The 25,589-nt window shown below is 40.2% G+C and overlaps 1 protein-coding gene across 2 annotated transcripts in view; it reads right to left on the bottom strand.

Moving 5' to 3' along the window:
- Nucleotides 1–593: 593 nt before the first annotated feature.
- alg14 (ALG14 UDP-N-acetylglucosaminyltransferase subunit) overlaps nucleotides 594–25,589 on the bottom strand; it is a 109,325-nt gene continuing 84,329 nt past the window's right edge. For both annotated transcript variants that reach the window (XM_048539301.2, XM_048539302.2), the window contains one exon: nucleotides 594–3,378. In XM_048539301.2, coding sequence (XP_048395258.1) covers nucleotides 3,148–3,378 — 231 coding nt within the window. In that variant the 3' untranslated portion in view covers nucleotides 594–3,147. The remainder of the gene's footprint in view (nucleotides 3,379–25,589) is intronic.

Genomic DNA, 25,589 nt, shown 5'->3' with positions numbered 1-25,589 from the left:
ACTGATGCACTCAATAGAATCGCACAGCCAAGCATTGCACTTTTACAGAAACTTTGCTGATCAGAGTATTTGTTGTGATACTTTAATAAAAACCACAATTATTTCCAACAGAACCAACTTTGCAACAAGTGGTCCTTTGCAGGAAACTATATCCCAGTTTTGCTGCTTTTCCCTTCTTCATGCTGATCAGTCATGCAATTTTTAAGGTATTAAATGCCAATCATTCACCATGGAATCACAAAACAATTTATTGAGGACATTATTTTTGTTGTAACTTTACAAAGGAACTATATATATCGACATCAATCACCTGCTTTTTCTCCATCTTTTTCAAAATTTCTTCTTCTCATTTTCTGTCTTTTCTTTATGTAGAATGGCCCATGTTTAAGGGCAAATTACTGCAGTGATTTCCCATTGTCTTTGAAGTGAGGTTTTTCCATCTGGCATTGTGGGAAGATTTATAACCTCATACTCAGTGTTTATGCAATGTCACAACCGGATCTTTCCTGGCTAAGAAATCCTAGTTTGGGCTCAAGCCCAGAGCTTGAGATGCCACCACTATGACACGAGATATAATAACACAGGAAGCCTGACAGGGAAGAAACATCATTTATTGTTGAACGCCAAAATAGAACTGCTACTCATGGCATACACAAACCAGATCCAGCTCAGGACAGGCAGATCTGCAGACCCATCCCCAGCTGTTTTCTCGTGTTAACACAGTATGGAGCTGGAGGAACATAGCTGGCCAGGCAGCATCAGAGGAGCAGGAAAGTTGACATTTCGGGTTGGGATCCTCCTTCAGAAATGAGCAGCTTCACAGTGGGGTTACAACTATCTCTGGGTTATTACTACCTCTGCTTTATAGTGTGTTTTTTAAACCTGTTTTTCTAATCGTCCTGTTCAGAGGTTGTTATTAACACCTCTGGAGTGGGTAGGACTTCAACCCAAGCCTCCCATTCCACGATTAGGACATTACTACAAATGGGCCCCCAAAGGATTCAGGTGATAATTTCCAGCTGGACAGGCAATTGCCTGTTACCACGAAACTCATAAACAATACATTCCACAGGGAAATTAATTTGTGATTCCTCTTGGGCCTTATAGGGGTCCCTCCCCTTCTGAGTCTGACGTGCTCCCCCGGCTCCTGTAATGATGGGTGCCTCCTGCGTCATTTTGTCCATGGATCTATTTTTGATGCACTCCAGATCTGATTGAGGTGCACATAATAGGTAGGCAAATATCTCGTCAGTGAAGACCATCAAAGAGTCACTGCAGAGGGTTTGTCCTCAGTGGCATGTCTATTGATACAATCACCTCTGTGGAGGCTAGACTGCATATGCAGTAGGCAAAAATCAGGATTCATGAGACAAACTGCTTTTGCGATGCTCCAGGAGAAAGGGCCCACCTTATACATTCTTGTGGTAAAATCAATTCAGAATGCAAATAAATGCAATGTACATTTGACAGAAAGTAAACGTGACATATTGAGGTCAGGGTAGGAATCTACACATCAATTCATTTAAAAGACCATTACAATAACGTGGCAACAATATGAAAGAATGGAGACTGGCAGCTGCATAGGAATTATTGTTGCATTTCTACATGTTGATATTATGGTATGTGGCTTGCTGCCAAGTCTTAGACAAATTTCTTAACCAGGACAACCCGTAGTGTGCTGGTTAGTCTAGCTGTGGAATGATTGAGTCATTGGTATGTTCAAGCAACAACCAGTTTATTATAAATTGTAGAAGTGTATATGGCTCACATGAATAGGTTTTACTGTGTTGAAGCCTGAGCATTCTTTCTCCAAGTCTCTCGTTCGTCTGTTCTCTTAAGTCATCCTTATAGCAGGTGCTATTTACACAGTCCCAAATATTACCTGTCAAACCCTAATGCTACAGATTCTGAATTAACTTTAGCACGGGACTTTGCATTAAATAAGAATGACTGTCTCCTTGAAGTAGCTTCTTATTGTTTCTTAGTTTACTAAGCTGCAGCCTGAATGAGAATCAGTCAAATATTCAATCACCCAGGACTGACTTGTTGCTTTCTATACTGCAGCAATGACTACATTTGAAACATACTTAATTTGTGACAAATCACTTTGAAATGTCCTGAGGATGTGAAAGGTACAAAACAAACAGAAGCCCTTCTTTCTTTTAACACCAGAACCTCAATTATTTGTCATTGCAGGGGACATGTCCCCACATTTTCAATCTAGTCATCGATAATTGGGAAATAATCAAACTTCACTTAACAGATACAGTGGGAGAAATGAGGATCAAAAACAATGTTAGATGACAATATAATGCTGAGGAGGAATGAAAGGATTAACAGAGAGGAAAGTAAATACGGGAATGAACAGAATCCATAAACTACTGAAGATTAAGATAAATAACACCAGACAATGCAATTCCAAAGTCATTAACATACGTCAAATAAAATTGATGTGTGCACACAAAATGTGTCAACATTTCTATTGTCTTTGGTTTTAATTTTGGAATTTGGAAAATATTGTATGAAGAAAGACTTCGATAGCGAATGTACCTCATAACATGAACACTTGACAACTCAAAAATGAAAAAATGCTCTTCAAACGAGGAAAGTTCAAATGGCTTCTGGCTGGGAATAAAGTGCACTGCTATACTAACCTTTGATGTGGAAAATAGTTGTAGGAATCAAGTATAATATAAAGTAAATGAAGGTTTATTTAGTGTACAGAGCCATTCAAGAATAGCAATAAAGGGAAGAAGGGGTTAATCAAATGAATTGGCAGCTCATGGCTTCTTGTATTGTTAAAAATTAGTTCACTGACAAAATAGTGAAACAAAGAGTCCAAATGTGTGAAGCAGTCAACAGTTATAATAACCTTATGACTGTTTATATGGGGTTGATTCCCTCATGTTGTACATGACTAATACTTTCTAGCAGCAGTCCCAAGACCACAAATTTAAGTCCAGTAGATTATCCCCAATACCGTAAGTTTACCTAGAACTTTTCCTTTCAATACACATGCTCCCTTTTCAGAGATTAAACCCAACAAACAATATCTGGAAGGTGTATTTATTCTGCATTGCTGCTGCTTCCTGACATCTGGGCACAAATGCTTTTTGCACAATCTTAGTCCCAGCTCCCATGAGATGTTCAAACTAGTCGGCCAAGGTAGATTGCTTTGGGATATTTCTTCTGCAGTACTGGCCATTGAACAAAAAAGTAATCTGACAAATTGTACAGTATCTGCCCTGACAGAGACAAGGTTTCAACGCGGCAGATGCTCTCTACGTAGATAATCAGCACTTTCTTCACACCAAGGATTCCGAGCAGCAGAGCAGATACACAAAGGGGCGCGCATGTTCCTGGACCATTACACAGCACCTGTACAGAAAAATAGAAGGGAAGGAAAGTCATTTGCATGATTTACAGGTGTTTGAGAGTTTTGTATAGCCAGTGTGCCTCAACAGCTCTCTGCCCTTCTAGTGTTGGTCCAGATATGAAACATACCTTTCCTGAAAGCTATGAGAGAAAGGGGGAAGACAGGGTGTGAGGGTTGGAAAGGGTGGGGTGGAAGGTGGTGACAAGGAAGTTGGGGGAGTGCAGGTGTTGAGTGGGGGTTGGGGTGGGAGGACGTGACACACACGATTTGGTGGACAGGTGTAGGGTAGCTTAAGCTGGGAGAATCTAGAACAAGGGGTCGTTGTCTAAAAATAAGGTCGGGGGGGAAGAGGACATTTAAAATAGAAATATGGAAAAAATATTTTTCTCAGAGGATTGAGAGTCTTTGGAGTGTCACTCCTCAAAAGGCAGTAGATTGCGAGGTACTTTGTTTCTTGATGATTAAGAAATGAAAGAATGTTAAGGATATGCAGGAAGGTAGCGATGAGGTGTAAATCCAATCAGCCAGGACCTTACTGAATGGGAGGGCAGGCTCGAACGGCCAAGTGGTTGATTCTTGTTCTATTGGGATTCACATGTTTCAGAGAGAGATAGGAGACAGCTGTACAGCGAGATAGAGGAGGGAGATATAGAACAAGAGAGACACAGAGAGAGAGAGAGAGAGAGAGAAGGGGGCTGCAGAGTGAGAGAGAGGAAGGAGCTGTGGACTGAGACAGAGAGGAGGGAGGTGTACAGTGAGAGCTAGAGAGAGAGGAGGGAGGTACAGAATGACAGCAAAGAAAGAGCTGCACAGTGAGAGTGAAAGTGTGAAGGAGGGAGGTACAGAGCAAGAGAGATAGAGAAGGGAGGTGTAGGGAGAGAGAAAGGAGAGAAGGGAGCTGTGGAGTGACAGAGTGGAGGGAGCTATTTAGTGACAAAAAGAGAAAGGCATAGAGTTGGGGGGGAGAGAGAGAGAGAGAGAGAGAGAGAGAGGTGGGGAGGAAGGAAATGTAGAGTGAGAAACAGGAGTAGGGCAAGACAGAGAGAGGGAGGGGTTGTAGAGTGGGGAGAGATGTGGTTGAGACAGATGGAGGCAGTGAAGTAGAGGGATAGGGCGTGCAAGAGTGCCATGACTGCAAGAATGCTAGACGACGCAGGGGCAAGAACAGAAAGAAAGAAGGAAAAAGTCTGAATTCAACTTTTGGCTTTTAAATATCCAGACAAGAATCTTGTGCCAACATTTTAGTACACAATATTTAGCAGACAATTACGACTGAAAAGATTAGCTTCATCATGACAATAAACCACACAGACACTTGATGTAATCCCAGGTCTATGCCACCACATGGTGGGACTTTAAGAAGGAAAAATAAATTCTCCCAGGACTTCCACTCCAATGATATTTGGTGGAAGTTCATACAAGTGGATGTCTGGAATGGGCACAAACAGCTCAGCTCCAAACCACCTGATCGAAAATACTGCTGTTTAGGCTCAGACATGAAGAACAGCAAGTCTGAAACACCAGCACTTATGAAACCACAGGCAGACAGGAGTTACCAGCTTTAAGAGTCAAAAGAAGTGAGGGAAGATCCAAAAAAAATGTACTAAATATTAAACTAAATTACTTACTAAAATAACTTTATTAAAGCTAACAGTATATACATAGCAGGCAATGATCTAATTCAACCCTGCCAGCCAAGAATAAACCACAAACTAAGGAAAACATTTTGTTACATTCCACATGCACACTGTAAATCATAAACGTTACATTGTAAAAGGCTGATCGAGTTTCATTGATGTGTTAAATGAAGTAATGGTGTGATATTAGATATCCACAATTACTTGACATTGCTCAAGATAAACGACACTAACAACAGCCCTCAAAGCTAAAAGATAAATTATTTTTTAAATTTAAAAGTGACATGGTACTAAAAATGACTATACTCCCTATTTCTCCTTTCAACCCCATGTTATTTGTTCTCTCTCATTAACTAGATCTTGCTCTGTTGCCCCATAACTGTTGTCTCTCAATTTAAAGTATAAATAGCATGACAACTTGCCTCCTCACTTGCCCTTTCCTCAAGCTCCGATATGCCAATTACAGCGATACAAGCATTTCCTCTGCTCTCTATCCCAGCTCCAACATCCTCCAATTTACTCTCTAAATTTCATTTTCCTAATCTCAGCCTCATACTCTCTTCTCAATTACCAAAAGTCCTGAATCCAACACTAGCTTGCTTCCTTGTCCAATCACTGGCCCTGCTTCAACTCTCTCACTCTGCTGATAGCTTTCAACCTCTTCCCATCTTTACACTTGTCCAAATTTGAGCTCTTCTCATTTTCTCTGCTCTACCTTTACCTTCTAATCTCAAACATAATTCTCCCTCACACCTGGTCTAATTATTCTCACTGCACAGCTGTGTTCATCCTAAAAAGCAGATATAGTCTCCATTCTGCCATGTGAAAAGTAAAATTACTTGAATTTACCTTGCCTCTTTTATGATCCCTTATGATTCCAAGATGCTTTCCAATCAACCAAGTATCTTTTGACATGTAGTTACTGTCCTCATGTACAAAATGCTGCAATCGATTTACACACGGCAAGCTCCCCAAACAATAATGACATAATGATGTGAAAGATTGTTTTAGTGATGTTTGAGGGGTAAGTATTGAGCAGAACATCCAGAGAGCATCTCTGTTATTCTTCAAACAGTGCTACAGGATTTTTAACACGAATCGGAAAAGACAGACATGTCTCAGTTTAACATGTCATCAGAAAGAAAGCTCATGAACTGTGCTGCACTCCCATAGTACTGCAGTGAATTATCAGCCTAAATCCCGTGCTCCAGTCTCAAGAGTGATAGTTGAATCCACAATCACCTTCTCAGAGGCAAGAGTGTCATCAGTTGGACAGACACCAACAACTGAAACAGCAAATCTCCCACAACCCCGGAAAGTATGCTATTTAGCATATCTATTTCATTTAGGAAAAAGCCAGTCATATTGCTTAATGAAAGGACAGTAGATCTTAAGGCTGTCCAGGTGATGGGAATGATTAATTTGGATCATCAAGCAGTCACATGTGTATGTTTATGGACTCTGCTTGCAGGTGTTGTCTGAACTGGATCTCGCACATGTTCTTTGTTTAGAACATGCAGTGTACATTCACATTCCAAGGATTTACGATGATTTTACTTGACATATAAAGTGATATTTAAAAGACATCAATTTACAGTCAATAAAATCCAGTCAATAACTGATTAAATTGAAGAAACTTTTTTTAAAATCTTCCTTCTACATTATCTGGCATCAGAAAATGGGTGTTCATAAATTTTCCTGCCATTGTTTATGTGAGTCTGAGATAAAGGAAGATTATAAATCAATTTTTTCACTTTTTTGCATATATTTGATTCAGGAGCTGAAGAATTCATAGAACTTCAGGACTATTGTTTTGACATATCTTTCAAGAACCAGCAAGTAAACTGTACTTATCCTGCTTATTAATTGATTCTGTCTGTTCATAAATAACAATTTTCCACCAGTTTCAGTTACAGGTGAAATCCACAGCCTTTCCACTGCAAAGATGCCCAGTACATTATATGTCCTTCATACGGTGTTCAAAAGGTCATATTTCAGCTGGCAGGAAGCAACTGCCTACCCAGGGAAACAAGACTATTGTGTTGAACACCAGAGGGAAAAAATATCTGGAGGGCATCCGGATCACAACAGAGGCCTTCAGCTTTAAATAGCCACATTGAAGTTTTCCCAGGATAAAACATTTAAATCAGCAAATTTGATTCAAACTGTCTTGTTTTTTATTAAATGGCATGTAATATGGAAATAAAATGACACTAATCAAAGTTGATGTAATAATTCCTCCAAAGGCATCACTTGAGCAAGGATGGTATCTTCACAAGGTAGATTTGACGGTGGACTTTGGCTTACTTGATTAACTTCTTCCAAAATACGGCCATTTTATACAATCCATTCCAGCTGCCGATCACACTCTGTATAAAGAAATACTTCGTTCTGCATCTGAAGCATACCTTTCACAACACTGATTATTTTGCTGTGCTACAGAGACACGTATCAAAACTGTGTCCTGGGCTGACTTTCTGTCTGCCAATAATTATGTAAAAGTAACCCTTTTTCAGACTGAAGACTGTTATACTGTTCTTCTTTGCATGCTTCTGGTACCTTGCCCAAGTTGCATTCTTCACACATGAGCTCATTGAAAGCAGTTTGTGCTCATTGTGAGGCTGAAATACTTATACAGATCATTTCCAATAAATAAAGTCAAATATCCTAATGAATGAATTTTGAATTAGAATTTCAAAACAAAAACTGAAGAGAATGATTTGTATGAAACAATACATAACTGAAACACCCTTGGTATAATGCTTAGTTGTATCAAAAGTAATGCCTTCAAGTGAGCCTCATGGTGAACTGTTGTACATCATCACTTGCTCCCCATCTCTTGGAAGTTATCAATTCTAAAAAGCTATGAGTGAAGAGGTACATCACCAAATCCAATGTGTTAGTTCAGCCTATGATAAATTATATCCTTGAGTTTCAGAATTGTTATATCAGACCCAACTCTAAGCACAAAGTCAATTGGACAATGGCTGTCCCCATGTTTGTTCATTCTGCTGAAACTTGGATAATGTGGCAATGCCATTTCAAGACCCTGGGATAGCAACATCAACATTGTCTTAGAAGAATCATGTGGGAAGCCAACAAAATAAAGTTAGGTGCCCCTTATGTTATATAGGTTAGAAATAATCTTACATCAGTGGAGAGGGATGGGACAGATCAGTAGAACGCTCAACTCAAGAAATTACTCCCCTCAGAGCTGAGCCAGGGACCTTTTTCACATGGAGCGCCAAAGGAAATATTCCAAAGCCTCCTTGGAGAACTGCTTTGTTGTCCACACAAATGGGAAACAGATGCCTAAATACAAACAAAATGCCAATTTCATAATCAAAAATTGTGTCACGGCCCTCCAATCGGTCTCAGAGAGGGAACAGTGAGAAAAAAAATCAAGGGGCGGGGGTGGCCGTTGAGTGGTTTTAAAATTCTTGGCAGTTGAGCGAGCCAACAATCCACCAATCTCCTTAGATTGGAAGAGCCTGTTAGACCAGGTTGACTCAAAGTAATTACGAATCCATGGCCCAGTGACATTTCATTCCCATCCACAGAAGGAATTACTCTCAATACAAGAGTCTGCCAACAGAATGGGACAAAAATTGAAAAGGCTAAAAGATGCACTAGTATTTTCTCTCTGAAGTGCTCCCTGAACGAGGGGGAAAATATGTAGTCAGCAAATTTATTTCCAAATGAAGCATGTTAAATTCATTGTCTTGTGAAGGCTCGCCCTTCCAATTTCTAGATTTGCTCTGGTGATTGTAAGAGCAGCTTGGCTGACTTAAATGGAACAGAAGTTTCAGATGGTCCAACAGCCACTTCAAAGAAAGAATTTCAGGGGTGACAAGATTATGCTGCATGTTTGTGGGCAGATTTGGGCCATTTTCAGAACCAAACAAATTCAGACTTGCTTTGGAGCCAAGGAAATCCAGTACTGAAGTAAATTTTGACGATACTTTTCCCATAACAAATTGTAGAAGTACCTTATTCAGAAAGTAGTTGACTGGACAGTCCTTCTTCAAATTCAGTGTCATAGTATTTTGGAAGAGGAAGACCATCACCTCTATCCAATACTGCAGAATGTGGATATACACATTCACAATAAAGCTGCTCCAATTAATACATTGGTAATTACAATATGTTGACATCTATGTATTACCTACAATAGAAATTTAATAAGACATTTTTAAACTCCTATGTACAAACTTAATTACTACCCCTTCACAAATTGGAGTTTAACACTGACCTTCCTAAGATCTTTACCGAGATTTTTAAAAGGGCATTTGAAAACTCCATTGTGAAATGCAACTGGAACACTCTTGAAAGATGCAGGTCTTTAGTAGTCTTTAATCTCTAGCTTATATTTAAATTTCACTGCAATTATTCAGCCACATCTTTTGTAAATTACTCCTCAGTTCGCACACTCATTGCAATTAAAGGAAATTGCAGAAAGCTCAAGTCACCCCTCCCCAACGTCCTGGCTCAACTTTCTGCTTGCTTGACTGCGGATATTTTCAGCAGAATATTTCCATCATTAAAAAGACAGTTTTAGCCAGATAGGTGATTCTTTGAAATTAATTGCAAACCCTTTTGAATGTTTATTCTGCAAACACTACTTCCCTCTTCTGGATTATAATAATGTATGGATTCAGCAGCCACAGTCACTCTTGGTAGATCATTCTACTTTGATTGGCCAAAATAACTCCATGTGTCATTTATTTTCCATGTCCAAGCATCGTTCTGCATAAAAACAAACACTCTATGAAATTCAGCTTTATTAAAAACAAATGATAATCTTAACAATCATCACTAACACTAAGATCTTCTAGTTCCACGTCCCACCTTCACTGTGCAAATAATCCGCTGGTGAAACAATTTTTAATGCCTTTTCTGTCGCCAAAATTACCAGTAAATGATCCAATGCTTTCCTTGGCAGTCTCCAATCTTGCAGCCTCCATAAACTTGAGCTCATACAAAACTCCGAGCCATATTGGAATTCCTGGTCCATAAATCACAAAAAAAGCTGGCATCCCAGTTCAATGGATAATAGTAAAAGCAAATGGAATGTTGGCTTTCACCTCAAAAGAGAATAGAGTCTAAAAGTAAGAAGGTTTTGCTAAAACCATATAATGCAATAGTCTGACCACGTGAAATATAGTTTGGGTTCCTTATCAAACGAAAGATATACTGCCACTGAAGGTAATCCAGAGGAGATTCACTAGTTTGATACCAATATGGAGGGACTGCCTGATGAGGACAGCTTGAGTAAATTGGGCCTATACAGGCTGGAACTTAAAAGAATGAGAGGTGACCTTTATGCAATATACAAGATTCTTAGGTTACTTCCTCTTGTAGGATTGGACCAATGGCATAATCTCAGAAGTAGGGACCATGCATTTAAAGCAGAGATGAGCAGGAATTTCTTCTCAGTGGGTCATTAATATATGAAATTATTTACTGCAGACAGCTGTTGAGGTTGAGTTGTTAAGTATATTGAAGGAGTGAAATAGCCAGATTTTTAATCAGTAAGGGAATCAAAAGAAAAGACAGCAAAGTAGAGTTGGGTAGAATGGTGGACTTGATGGGCTGAATGGACTATCTCTGTTCCTACATCTTATGGTCTGATGCACCAACCAATTAATCCATTACCTTGGTGTTCACTGACCCATGCTGGCTCTAGTGCATGAAAATCTCAATTTGAAAAATTCTTATTCCAGTGTTTAAATGTGTCATGGTATTAATCCTCTAGCTCTGTAATCTGCTGCAGCTCTACATTCCCTTAATAACTCTAGTTATGCCCACTGTCTTCATCCCATTATTTGTGGCCATGCCTGCAGCCATCATATGTTTTCAAGTCTCACAAACCAGGGGTGGCACGGTGGCTCAGTGGTTAGCACTGCTACCTCACAGCGCCAGGGACCCAGGTTCAATTCCAGCCTTGGGCGACTGTCTGTGTGGAGTTTGCACATTTTCCCTGTGTCTGCGTGGGTTTCCTCCAGGTGCTCCAGTTTCTTCCCACAGTCCAAAGATTTGCAGGCTAGGTGGATCGACCATGCTAAATTGCCCGTAGTGTTCAGGGGTGTGTGGGTTATAGAGGGATGGGTCTGGGTGGGACGCTTCAAGGGGCAGTGTGGACATGTTGGGCCAAAAGGGCCTGTTTCCACACTGTAGGGAATCTAATCTAAAAAAAAAGCTGCCTTTTCCAACGTTAGACAGCAGTGTTTCTATTAGTTTATCATTTAGCACACACTAGTAGTCAAGAGTCCCTCTGACAACATTTAGTTCAGTTATTATGGATGATCATACTTGATTTGGGGCTCTGTGATATATGGCCTCTACTCACTCTTTTAAATAAGGCCATTGTTATTATAATCTGTAACAAACCATTTGACAACACGTAACAGATCCTCTTGAATGTGCACCTTTGGAGCTAAACCATTTAACAATCACAGAAACCAAAATTATTGGGTGGAAGCATTTCCTTATTTGACTTCATAAAAAGTAATACAGATTCAGTTATAGAAAGCTGAGTTGAAAGTTCTGTACCTGAGGAAGCAGGTGGGAAAGTAGACTACACTTTCTTGCAATGGGAACAGTTACAAATTAATATGCTTGGTTCTGGCCAAACTTTGATGCAATACCAAAGGCAACATTCAACTCTCCAAAGTGAAGTCTACATCCACTAGCACATACTGCCAGTTAGCCTTATTAAATCCCTAGGTGGATTGTTTTATTTAGATGCAGTGGTTAGTAGCTCACATTGAAATATTGCTCCAACAGATGCAATTTGGTTTGCATGAACAACTTTAAGGAAGAGATTTTCAAGGGTCATCCAGTGAAAAAAGGAAGCAGTGTTACGGGAGACTGAGGTCAGTCCGGGGATGTGTCCTGCGTCTTATTTTAGGAAAATGAGAAACTACAAGATCATTCAGTACAGCGTATAATCTGCCAATTACTGCAGAACAAACAGAGCCATAGACACGCTTATGACACTTCGTTCTTATAAAATTTAATGGGGACCCTGTCTGTCACTAAATCATAAACATCTCGAAGTGGCAATGCCAAATTCTTGAAGGACAGATAAAGAGCTGAACTGAATTTGCCCTTTTAATTAACAAGTCAGAACTGTAATTCTGCATAAAACAAGGAAAGTCTTGGCTGAACTATCACTGCACTTAAGAAAGTGTCCTTGGTATCTAAACAATTTAGACAAAGCATTCATTTTGTTTTTTCCAGAAAGGATATCCCACCTTATATGTGTTAATAATAAACTGAGGCTGAAAACTGGGTGTTCAACAAAACTGCTATTCTGTGATTAATCTGTTTACTCAGCAAGAACAAGAAATCAAGGCTGTTGCAGAAATAGGTGCTATCTGAGCTCTGCCAAAGTGTGACCCACCCATCTGATAAGGACTCAAATCAATTTGAACTGAGAATCAGGATAGTTAGAAGTGTCCATTGGGACAGACAGAGGCATTGCAATGTTTACACAAGGGAAGATTTGGAAAGCCAAAGAGATAGAACAAGGAAGTATTACAGGCTAGCACTACAGGTAATTGTAACCAGAGTGTGAAAGGAAGGGGCAAGGCACTTAAGCAGAAGAATGCACCAGCACCAGTGCAGCACGGTGGCTCGGTGGTTAGCACTTGGCTCGGTGGTTAGCACTGTAGCCTCACAGCACCAGGGACCCGGGTTCGATTCCAGCCTCGGGTAACTGTCTGTGCAGAGTTTGCATGTTCTCCCTGTGTCTGCGTGGGTTTCCTCCGGGTGCTCCGGCTTCCTCCCACAGTTCAAAGATGTGCAAGCTAGGTGGATCGGCCACACTAAATTGCCTGTAGTGTTCAGGGGTGTGTGGTTTATAAGGGGATGGGTCTGGGTAGGATGCTCCACAGGGCGGTGTGGACTTGTTGGGCCAAAGGGCCTGTTTCCACACTGTAGGGAATCTAATCTAATCAAATGTGGTCAGGGCAGGGATGAATGACTCTAAGGAGAGCCAGTAATGTATTTGGATTGCCAAAAGATGCTGCATAGGAGGCAGCTCAATAACATAATAGCCCTTAGTGTTAGGGGCAAGGTACTGCCATAGACAGAGAATTGGCTAACAGGCACAGAGTAGGGATAAAGCAACTAGTGAAGTATTGCAGGGGTCAGAGTTGGGGCTACGACTATTCAAATTATACATTCACAATCTGATCTAAGGAACTCACGGCATTGTTGCTAAGTTTGCAGATGACACAAAACATAGGTAGAAATACAGGTAGTGATGCTGAAGACAGCAGGCTGCAGAAGGATTTGGACAGGCTAGGAGAGTTGGCAAAGAGTTGGGATACGCTGTGGGAAAGTGAGAGGTTATGTACTTTGGCAGGAAGAATAGAGGCCTAGACTATTTTTGAAATGGGAAAGGCTTCGGAATCCTAGTTCAGGATTATCTTAAGGTTAACATGCAGGTTCAGCTGGCAGTCAGGAAGGCAAATGCAAAGTTAACATTCATTTTGAAATGGCTAGTTTACAAAAGCAGAGATGTACTGCTCAGGCTGCACAAGGCTCTGGTCAGATTGCATTATTTTTTCCTTTATGCACTCTTGGGTTGAGGGTGTTGCTGGCTAGGCAGCATTTATTGCCCAAAGGGCAGTTAAGAGTCAACCACATTGCTGTGGGTCTGGAGTCACATGTAGTCAGACCAGGTAAGAATGACAGTTTCCTTTTCTACAGAACATTAGTGAACCAGATGGATTTTTCTAACAATCGACAATGGATTCATGGTCACCATTAGACTCTTAATTCCAGATATTTATTGAATTCAAATTCCACCATTTGCCATGGCAGGATTCGAACCCAAGTCTCGAGAACTTTATCTGAGTTTCTGGCTTAATAGTCTTTCTGAATATTTGGAATATTGCAAGCAGTTTGGGGCCTCTTATCTAAGGAAGGGTGTGCCAGCCTTGGATGAGTCCAGGGAGGTGTACTAAAATGATCCTGGGGATGAAGGGCAAGTCAGATGAGGAATGGTTAAGAACTCTGGGTCCGTATTCGATGGAGTTTAGAAGGATGGGGGAGGGGGAGAATTCATCGAAACTTACAGAATACAGAGAGGCCTGGATAGGGTGGACATGGACAGGATGTTTCCAATAGAAGGAGACACAAGGGCATAGCCTCAAAGTTCTAAAGGATTGTCCCTTCACTGAGATGACGAGGAATTTCTTCAGCCAGGGAATGGTTAATCTGTGAAACTCATTGCCATAGAAGGCTATGGAGGCAAAGTCATTGAGACTATTTAAGACAGAGAGAGGTAGGTCCTTGATTAATAAGGGGATCAAGAGTTATGGGGAACAAGTAGGAGAATGGGATTGAGAAACACATCAGCTATGACTGAGCGGCCTAACTCTGTTCCTACATCTTATCGCCTAAACTGACAGAGGGGGAGGAAGGTTTTGGTGAAAATAAGATGAATTTACTTTGCATGGAATGTTGCATCTGCAATAAGATAAATGAACCAGTGGCACAAAGAAATAAATGGTTTAGACTGAATCATAATCACAGGACATGGTTACAAGGTGACTAAGACTGGCAAATAAATATTCCAGGGCACACATTTCAAAAAGACAGGCAGAACAGAAAAGGATAAAGGTAATAAGGTGCGGAGCTGGATGAACACAGGCCAGGAAGCATCAGAGGCCTTGTTATCCCAGACTCCAGCATTGGCAGTTCCTACTATGCCAAAGGATTAAAGATAATCTCATAGGTTGTCTTTTGAGCCCTCTTAGGGGTCATTTAAAACAAAAACAGGGGTTACCCATTTGAAACAGAGATTAGAAAAAAGCATTTCCTTTTAAGAGTTGAGAGTACTTGGAATGCTTCCTGAAAAGGTGATGGAAACAGAAACATTGTATAGTTTTCAGGGGGAGATAAACAGTTTCTTCTTAAGCAGGGGTTGAAGGGTTATTAGGGATAGGCAGGAATTTAAGGTCACAATCAAAGGATCTTACTGACTGGCAGAGCAGGTTCGATGGACAGAATGACCTATGCCTGCTCTTTTTTCATGTTTGTATGTAACTACAGCCCAGTTAATGTGACATCAGTCAACAGGAATGTGCTAGAATCTATTATCAAGTTTTAACAATGCACTTAAGTATAGTATGATTAGGACAAGTCAACATGCTTTTATGAAGTGGAAATCCTGCTAGACAAATTGATCGTACTGACAATGTAATCAGGTTAGAAAAAGGGGAAGCAGTACAGGCTAGGTTTATAGATAGGCTGAAGACCTGTGTAGGAAGACAGCAGATGGAACTTAATCTGGACAAATGCAAGGTAATGCATTTTGGACGGTCTCATGCAGGATTGAAGTATCTAGTCAATGGCAAAATTCTTAGTAGCATTAAACACAAAGGGATCTAGGCATACAGATCCAGATCACCCCAAAAGTGGCAACATAAGTGAATAAGGTGGTCAAGAAGATATTTGGCATGCTTGCCTTCATTGGTCAGGGCACAGAGTGTAAAAATTGGCAAGTTATGTTGCAGCTGTATACAAATATACTAAGGCCACATTTGGAATCTTGTATATAGTTCTGGCTGCTACTGCCAGAAGGATGTAGAGACTTTGTATAGGGTACAGAAATGATTTACCTGAACCTTGCCTGGTTTGGAGAGTATTAGCTCTAAGGACAGATTGGAAAAACTTTCTTTGTTTTCACTTGAACGTCAGAGGCTGTGGGGCGACCTGATTGAACTTTGCAAAATTATGTGAGGCATGGATGGAATGGATAGGCAGAGTCTTCTTCTCAGAGTAGCAATGCCAATTACTAGGGGACATGGGTTTATGGTAAACGGGAGAAATTTTAAAGGAGATGAGAGAGGCAGGCCATTTTTTTTAACACAGAGGGTGGTAAGTGCCTGGAATGCACCACCAGAGGAGGTGGTAGATACAAATACAGTAGCAACATTTAAGAGGCATCTTGAGAGAAAAAATGAATAGGAAGGATATGGACTGTATACACACAAGGTTTTTAAATTTAGAAATGCGTCATGTGTCAGAATGTAGTCTTGGTGGGCTGAAGAACCTGTTCCTGTTTTGTACTGTTCTTTTTGTATCTGTTAGAGTTTAAAAGAGTTGATTGAAACAAATGATCCTGAGGGGTGTTTACAGGATGGATGTTGAGAGGAAGTTTCCAATTACTGGACAGTTAAGAAATGGGGTCACGGATAACAAAGTGTAGAGCTAGATGAACATCATAGGATGCTGCTTGGCCTGCTGTGTTCATCCAGCTCTACACCTTGTTATCTCAGATTCTCCAGCATCTGCAATTCCTACTATCTCTAGCCAAGAAATGGGGTCATTGTTTAAACAAAAAGATCGCTAATATAAGACTGAGGTTAGGTGAAATGTTCCGTCACAGCTTAAGGAGTCTTTGGAATTCTCTTCCTGAAAAGGTGATGGAACTTTTTTTAAGACAGAATGGATAGATTCTTGTGAAGTAGAGTCATAGAGATATGCAGGACAGAAACAGACCCTGCTGTCCAACTCATCCATGCCATCCAGATATCCCAAATTAATCCAGTCCTATTTGCCAGCGTTTGGCCCAAATCCCTCTGAAATACATGGTTCTCAGTATACATGGGAATATTGGTTTGGATTTACAATCAGATCAGCCATGTTCCTATCGAATGGCACAGCAGGCTTGAGGAACCAAATGGTCTACTCCTTGTTTGTAAACTTGGACTTCCGAAAGGGATTTGGTAAGGTGTCAATCCTGCTTCAGGAAGTCGCTACAGCTCATGGGCCTTAGAGACCCGTGTAGCTGGAAAGAAAACTAGAGGGGATGTTGGATGGGAAGCTGAATAAATCGGCTCTACACCTCTGGAATTTAGAAGAATGAAAAGTGGTGTGACTGGAAAAGGCAAGATTATGGAGTGGCTCAACAGGCTAAACTTGAGAGGTTGTTTTCCCCGGCTGGAGAATCTACTGTAAGGGGGTAATCATTTAGGATTCAATGAGGAGAAACAGCTTTACTGTGAAGTTTTGAAATTCCCTGCCTAAGAAGACTATGAATACTCCATCGCTGAATATATTTAAGACCTGGATAGACAGATATTTGGTATCTCAGGGAATTAACGAATATAGTGGAACTGAAGCCCAAGACCAGCCATGATTATATAAAACGGTGAAGTGGGCTCAAAGTTCACACGGTCTTCTCCTGTTCCTATTTCTTATGTTTCAAATTCAATGCATGGCTGCCAAGTAAACTTTGATCATTTTACAGCAGCCGCAGTTCTTTCGGTTTTGATCACTGTAAACTAGAGAATAAAGCGATTGTTTTTCACTGCTACCTTTTAAAATACTGTTTATGAGTGCAATTATGTTTTCCCACAGAATTATGGAAATTACAGGTCAGAAGGAGAATAATTGATTCTGTCATCTGTCTGAGTAAAAATTCTCCAGCTGCAGCTATTTTCTCTAATCCAATTCCCGTGTATATTTCTAATTTTGCTCTTTTCAAATTCTCATGCACTTCTTTTCTAATTAATGTTAGCATCTGCCTTAATAACCACTTTAAAGCATAAATAACTCATTCCACTTCCCTATTCATTTTTCTACTGTGATCCTTCACACTATGCCCCTTGCTACTGAATTATTGACCAGCAGAAGCAACCTATTATTTAAGATTTAAGAGTTTTAACTTATTCTTAAAATTTCCATTAGATTTCTCTAGGTTCTATGAAGAAGGAAAACAAAATCTTTTACCAGCCTTTCTTCACAGTGCCTGTACGTTTCTCTCTTGCCCTACAATCTTTGGATATACCGACACTCCTCCAATTCTGGCCTCATGACCATATTTGGTTTTAATTGTTACACCATTAGTGGTCATGCTTTCAGATGCTTAGACCCCAACCTCTGATTCCCTGGCTAACGCTCTCCACCTTTTCACCTCATTTTCCTCTGTTTAAGGTATTTCTGAGAACCTACTCCTTTGGTCATCAATAACTTGATGTGGTTCAGTATCAAATTTATAACCATCTTGTGAAGTACCTCAAGACATTTTATGATCTTAAGAAGTGCTATCCTAACACAAATAGGTCTTATTGATGGGTTTAAATCTCAATTTACAAGCTGGGCTTGGTCCAACATCCTGACATTTGACATGAGCCCACATGCAGTAAAAGTTATGCAGAAAAACTGGGATGGGCAGAAACTGCTGTGTCATGCATCCACTTGGTTTTCTAAGTGTGTGATTTTATAGCTAATCAACAACATAGTATGACCACCCGCATATTCTCCTCTTCGTTTCAGTCACCAGTCCTAGGCTTCTGTGACCAATTGCAGTCCTACCGACAGTGTGCCACATCTTGAACTTTTAGTCTCAATGTCCTAATTTCCTGCCCATTCCAAATTCCTGATAACATCATAGCCCTATGACCTTAATGCTTTAATTCTGATCATTTTGTGTTAATTGAGGGAATGTTATGTTAGTTGAGGGAAGCCGGGTGATAACCTGGAGTGTGTACACGTCTGGTAATGGGATGGGAGTTGGAGGTTGGAGGGCTACTGCTGTAACACAAAGTTTAAAAGGGATAGTTCATGTCCTATTTCAAATGACCTTAGCTTAGAACATATGGGATGGGTTAAACTATATCGAGGGCAATATCTAGCCCAAGACACATCCAATTGACATCTGACTGGTCAATCTTTTCATGGCTTTAATATCTTAATTTACATATTTGCACAGAGGCTTTTTTAAAATGAACTCTGACTATCTTGGGGGAAAATGCTGCTATTACACATCCAGCAGCATCCCATATCATTTGAGATATAATGTAGTTTTTGAATGTGAAAATCCAATTTCTTGGTAAAAATGGGGATAGAGGTTGAAGGAGGAGGATGAATCATTATTTCAAATCATACATGCTAGTTTGGTGTCTTGCATTGATATTGTAAAAACTGAACTTCTAACAACTTGTGGATTTTGTACCAAACTCTCAGTTTGGAAACAGTACAAATTAAACTTTGGCTTATATGGTAACATTCCATGACCTGCTTTGAAAAGTTCCTTTCCAAAGAGAGAAACTATACTTGCTTCTGACCCTAGTCCAGTCAATTCCAAAAATGTCTTTTCATCTTTGGATTTCTTAAACTAAAATCAATCCCGAGTGATTCTGAACTAAAAACAAGCTGAGATGTTTCAACTACTTATCATAAACTCCACAGATTAAACATTTTTTATACTGCTGCCTGCTTTCTGAAATATACAGGATTGGGTCACTATTCCAAAAGAACATTCTGACCTGTTTCTAAAAAAAAATCACACTATATACATATGCAATTACTTTCTTTGTTTCTAGTGGTTTTGAAATGTTTCTTGGAGACAGATGTTTTGGTCAGTCCAGGAATAAATGTAATTAAGTGACTGCCTTTCAATCCAGTTACTGTGTTCTAAATTGTTCTTGTCTTATCTAAAACAGCTTCCTTTTCTTCAAACAAATTTGTAAAGATGGAACAAAAACAGAAATTTCTGTAGAAACTCAGCAGGTCTGACAACATCTGTGGAGAGAAAGCAGAGTTAATGTTTCAGGTCCGGTGACCTTTCTCCACAACAGTTTTTGTTTCTGATTTCCAGCATCCACAGCTCTTTGAATTTTTTTCAGTAGATGTGGCATTGCTAATAACATGATATCAAGTTCAATTATGTGAATGTGCATTAATGAGTACAATGTCAGCACTGGTGTAGTTAATTGCACTCATCTCAAAGCAGAAGGCTACATACAAGTTATCACTCCAGAAATGGAAGACAGATCAAAGGCTCCAGTAAAAGTCTCCAGTAAGCTCCAGTAAAATACCAAGGCGGTGCTGCACCAGACGTGCCAGCTTTTGAGGTTGTATCTGCTCTCAGGTGGAAATAAAGGATCTTGTGGCATTATTTTGAAGAGCAGAGAAATTCTGCTCAGTCCCCTGACTAATATTTATCTTAGATAAAACATCAAGAACAGATCCTTGAAAGTGCCATGGCAGGTAGACAGGGTGGTGAAGAAGACTTTTGACACGCTTGCTTTTTTTGGTCAGTGCACTGAGTACAGGAGTTTAGATGTCATGTTGTGGCCGTACAGGGCATTGGTTAGGCCAATTTTGGAACACTGCCTTCAATTCTGGTTTCCCTGCTATAGGAAGGATGTTGTTAAACTTGAAAGCATTCAGAAAATATTTGCAAGGATGTTGCCGGGGTTGGAGCGCTTGAGCTATAAAGAGAGGCTGAATAGGCTGGGGCTATTTTCCATGGAGCATCTGAGGCTGAGAGGTGACTTTGTAGAGGTTTAGAAAATCATGAGGGGGATGGATAGAGTGAATAAGCAAAGTCTTTTCCCCAGGGTAGGGGAGTCCAAAACTAGAGGGCATAGGTTTAACGTGAGAGGGGAAAGATTTAGAAGGGACCCAAGGGGCAATGTTTTCATGCGGAGGGTGGTGTTGTATGGAAATGAGCTGCCAGAGGAAGTAATGGAGGCTTGTACAATTACAACATTTAAAAGCATCTGGATGGGTACATGAATGGGAAGGGTTTAGAGGGAAATGGGCCAAATGCTGGCAAATGAGACTAGATTAATTTAGGATATCTGGTCAGCATGGGCGAGTTGGGCCAAAGGATCTGTTTCTGTGCTGTACAGCTCTATGACTCAGAGTTTGCCTGTACATTAACAGATCACTATTTTTGGGAGCTCATTGTAAACAGATTGGCAGTAAAAATACTTCAGAGCATTTAGAAGTTGTGAAGGAGGTGATATAAATAAAAGATTTCTTTCTAGTTTTCCTTAATTTAAATACACTTATCTATGTATCTGGAAACAATCACTCCTTTAATATATCAACATAGCACAAAACCTTCAGCAAATATCTTTAATTAGAAGTAGCCTACTTTATACCAATAAATACTAATGGTTCCAAATCACAGTTTACTTCACTCTTTGGCAGCAGCAGCCTTCCGCAGTCAGTGTAACGTAGTTTAGAATGCATCAGCACTTTACAGCTTTTCGGTATGCATGTGTCATCTATTTCTCAGTCATTTCCTTCAAATACAAACATCTATTATATTTTGATGAAATGTGATGAAAACAGATTTGTTTTTGAATACATGACTTTCCCACCTGAAAAACCAACAGGAAGTTTGAAAGAAAAACTGTGGCAATGGTGCAAATTTTGCTATGGGATCAAGATTGCTGTTCACCTCCATTCAACTGCCCACAGAATTGTGCAATTGTTACAAAGCAAACTTGTTCTATTATAGGATCGGATCCAGCACTGTGCCCACTCCAGGAGATCTGTAGCATCAGCTTTGTGAGCAGGTCAAGAAACATGTGGCCCTTCGACCAGAATGTATAAAGGAGGAATAATAGGTTTGATTTAAATGATGCACAGAAAACAAACTAAAGGCGAGGAAAATACAGAAGGCATAAACAAGAAGGAGGAAAGACAGACTGACAGAAGAAATTAATTATTAACTTCGATAGGAATGAGACTCCACATTTGAAAAATTACATTTAGAGGGATAGAGAGTTTGTTTAAAATTATTGATTAGTTATTGTTCCATTTAAAAACTCACTCAATCCTAATTATGGAATCTTAACTCTCTGCTAGCTTTCAGTGGAGAACAAATGAGCCAGTACTATAAGTTCAGACACTGCAGTCAATTCAAAGTTGAAGGCTAACGAAGTGGATTACACCATTGTACTTTGTGGAGGAACAGAAGATTTCTAACAGCAAATTTAGGATTTTTGAGGTAAAATACTAATGACAGATACCTGAAGTCAATGACTGATTTCACCCAAATACGGAGTGCTGGTAAATCACATTTTTGTCCTTATTGCTAAAGCCACCCCTTTTTGGTATATTGCATTTACTGCTCATGATGCTGTCTGTTCTATAGCGTTAAGACTAAAACATAGGTTGGTTCAGTATAACAATTTTGTTCAGTCCACAGGAATGGCCCTAAACATCCTGTATTTTGACATCTTATTTCTGTAGTCCACACATACTCTGACCTTCTGGCCTTTGGTCAGCTGCAGTGTTCCAATGAATCTCAGTCGGAGCTCAAGAAACAGCATCTCATCGTGCATTTAGGCATTTTACAACACTCCACAAAACACAAGAGTTCAACAATTTCAGATTTACACATTTTTTTTTACCCAGACAGGTCTAAAGGACAGTTTGAGGTTGTAGACTTGCTTGCTGAGCCAGTGAGTTTGGTTGCACCCTGCTAGGTAACATTGTCAGTGCACCTCTGCTGAAGCGTCAGTGTTCTGTCCAGCTTGTTGTTTATATGCTTTGGTTTGCTGGGGTGGTTGGAATTAGTTCTGGTTCTGTTTCTCAGTGGTTTGTACACAGGGTCTAATTCAATTAAGTTACATTAAGTTTAACAAAAACTGTGAGAAAGGAGGGAAAATATTCAATGATAAACAAAAGCATCGCAAAAGGCAGCAGAAAGAAAAATAAGCAAGTCAAATAACTCCAAATAGAGGCAAGCAAAGTGAGAAATGTGAGGAGGAAAAATTGGCAGGAAGTCAGACAGACAGATAAAATCCAAAGGTTTCGCTTAGAGATGATTAAATCCTTCAACTGCTTTTACTACATTCTAAATGTTTGCATATTGTGACCATTGCCTCCTTTGCTCAATCAAATAAAGCATTGTTTCCCACCCCCACCCCCCAGTAATTATTCCAGCAAAGGGTTTGAACCCAAAATGCCAAATTGTTCTTCCCCACTTTTGGATTCTTACAGATCTGTGTGTTCAGTTGTTTCTGTGTTCTTTTCATGTCTCTAATATCAATTATTTTAATTTTTTTTTGCACAGGAGAAACATTGTTTCAGATACTTTATTGATGTTACATAAAAGGATGGGTCACTTCAAAAGTACAGTCGTGACTGATTTAAGGCTAATTTACAATCTGTTCACCACTATCAAAAAGCTTCAACCAAACCAGATGGGGAAAATACCGATGCGAAAACATCAGACTAGAAAAATCAAGATAGCTATCAAGACACAGGTGGTTAAGAAACAATTGTACAAGAAGCAGAAATGGGAGAAATTGTTAAATTTTCAAAGCTGCTTCAAGTAAGTTCCACTGAAAGCTCCAAAACCTAAAGCCTCCACCATGACCTTTCAAAGGATGTTTACGTTGCATTTCTGTGATCTCAGCATATTGAAATGTTACACACTGTCACTACCCCAAAGGCAAATAAACTCCAGGCAGGAAAGCGCACTCAGTTTAGAACAGTACTTGGAATACTCTGAAGCCAAAAATACCAAAAACTTTTAAAAAACTGCTACATGGAATTATAGTAACATGGAACTAATAGCAAGCAATTGAGATAGCACAATAAGCTGTAAAGATAAGCTAGTCGCTCTGCTCCAAAAGTGTTCAGTTGTTATTTTAAGAGTAGAAATTTATTGGTAGAATTTATTACTAAATAAATGATTTTAAATTCCCAGGATGTCATAAGCCTTTACTCATGTTTAAAGACATAACTTTACCATCAATGACATCAAGCTCAAATGTAAAACCTTACATCCGGTGTGTTGAAATAGACAAGAGACTATTTGCTGCAATGCATTGTTCCTGTATTATCGAATTTGTACGCGCTGTCTATTCCATTGCTTTTTCTATTAACAACAGAATTATCCATAGACCTATCAAACTACAGAGCTGCTCTCTGCGCTCTCTAAAGACAGACAACTAGCGGTAGTTTAACCTGAGGGTCGCTACGTCTCAGGCAGAGAAGGAGGAGGTTGAGGGAAGTAGGAATCTCAGTCAACGTGGGAATTGAACCCATGATAATGGCAACGCTCTGCATCACAAACCAGACATCCAACCAGCTGAGCAAACTGACCCCCATCAATAACATATTACTGTAGCAACTACAATTTGCCACTAGGGTGGTGTATTAAAACCATGACACATAGGAGCAGAAATTACGCCATTCTGCCCATCGAGTCTGCTCCACCACCAATCATGGCTGATAAGTCCCTCAACTGCATTCTCCTGCTTTTTCACTGTAACTGTTGATCCCTTTGATAATCAAGAACCTACCTATCTCAGTCGTAAATATACTCAATGATCTGACCTTCACAGCCTTCTGTGGCAGTGAAGTCCATAGATTCACCACTCTCTGGCTGAAGACGTTTCTCCCTATCTCCGTTCTAAAAGGTCTTCCCTTTACTCTAAAGCTGTGCCCTCAGGTCCTAATCTCTCCTACCAATGGAAGCATCTTCCCAACATCAACTCTGTCCAGGCCATTCGGTATTCTGAAAGTTTCAATTAGATCCCCTCTCATCCTTCTAAACTCCAATGAGTATAGTCCCAGAGTCCTCAAACATTCAGCTTCTCACTCCTGGGACCATTCTGGTGAACTTCCTCTGAACATGGTCCAGGGCCAATACATCCCTCCTGAGATATGGGGCCCAAAACTACACACAATACTTCAAATGTGGCCTGACCAGAGCCTTATAAAGCTTCAGCAGTACATCCCTGCTTTTATATTCAAGCCCTCTCAAAATAAATGCCAACATTGCATTTGCCTTCCTGACTACTGACTCAACCTGCAAGTTTACCTTGAGAGAATCCTGGGCTAGAACTCCCAAGTCTCTTTGCACTTCAGATTTCTGAATTTTCTCCCCATTTAGAAAATAGTCCATGCGTTTGTTCTTCTTACCAAAATGCATGATGCATGATTTCACACTTTTCCATGTTGTACTCCATCTGCCACTTCTTTGCCCACTCTCCTAACCTGTCCAAATCCTTATGCAGCCTCGCCACCTCCTCAATACCACTTGTCCCTCCACCTATCTTTGTGTCATCTGCAAACGTAACCAGAATGCCCACAGTTCCTTCATCTAGATCATTAATGTATAAAGTCAAAAGTGGTCCCAACACTGACCCTTGTGGAACACCAATTGTCACCGGCTCCCATCCTGAGAAAGGCCCTTTTATACGCACTGTCAGCTTTCTGCCAGGCAGCCAATCTTCTATCCATGCTAGCACCTTGCCTCTAACACCATGGGCCCTTATCTTACTCAGCAGCCTCCTGTGCAGCACCTTTTCAAAGGTCTTCTGGAAGCCCGGGTAGATAACATCCATTGGCTCCCCTTGGTCTACATTGCTTGTTACTTCCTCAAAGAATTCTAGCAGATTTGTCAGGCATGACCTCCTCTTGATGAAACCTTGCTGACTTTGCCCTATTTTACAACACACTTCTAAATATTCAGAAATCTCATCCTTCACAATGGACTCCAAAATCTTACTCACGACCAAGGTTGGGCTAATTGGCCTGTAATTTTCCATCTTTTTCCTTACTCCCTTTTTAAACAGGGGTGTCATGTTCGTGATTTTCCAGTCCTCTGGGACCCTCCCTGACTAGCGATTCCTGAAAGATCACCACTAATGCTTCCACTATCTCTTCAGCTATCTCCTTTCGAACTCTGGGGTGTAGTCCATCTGGTCCAGGTGATTTATCCACCTTCAGTCAATTAGTTTTACACCACCTTTTCCACGATGATGGTCACCATACTCAGCTCTGCCCCTGTCTCTCTT

This window comes from Stegostoma tigrinum, chromosome 8, assembly GCF_030684315.1.
Source record: "Stegostoma tigrinum isolate sSteTig4 chromosome 8, sSteTig4.hap1, whole genome shotgun sequence".
NCBI lineage: Eukaryota > Metazoa > Chordata > Chondrichthyes > Orectolobiformes > Stegostomatidae > Stegostoma > Stegostoma tigrinum.
This window is presented reverse-complemented; position numbering and strand designations above follow the sequence as displayed.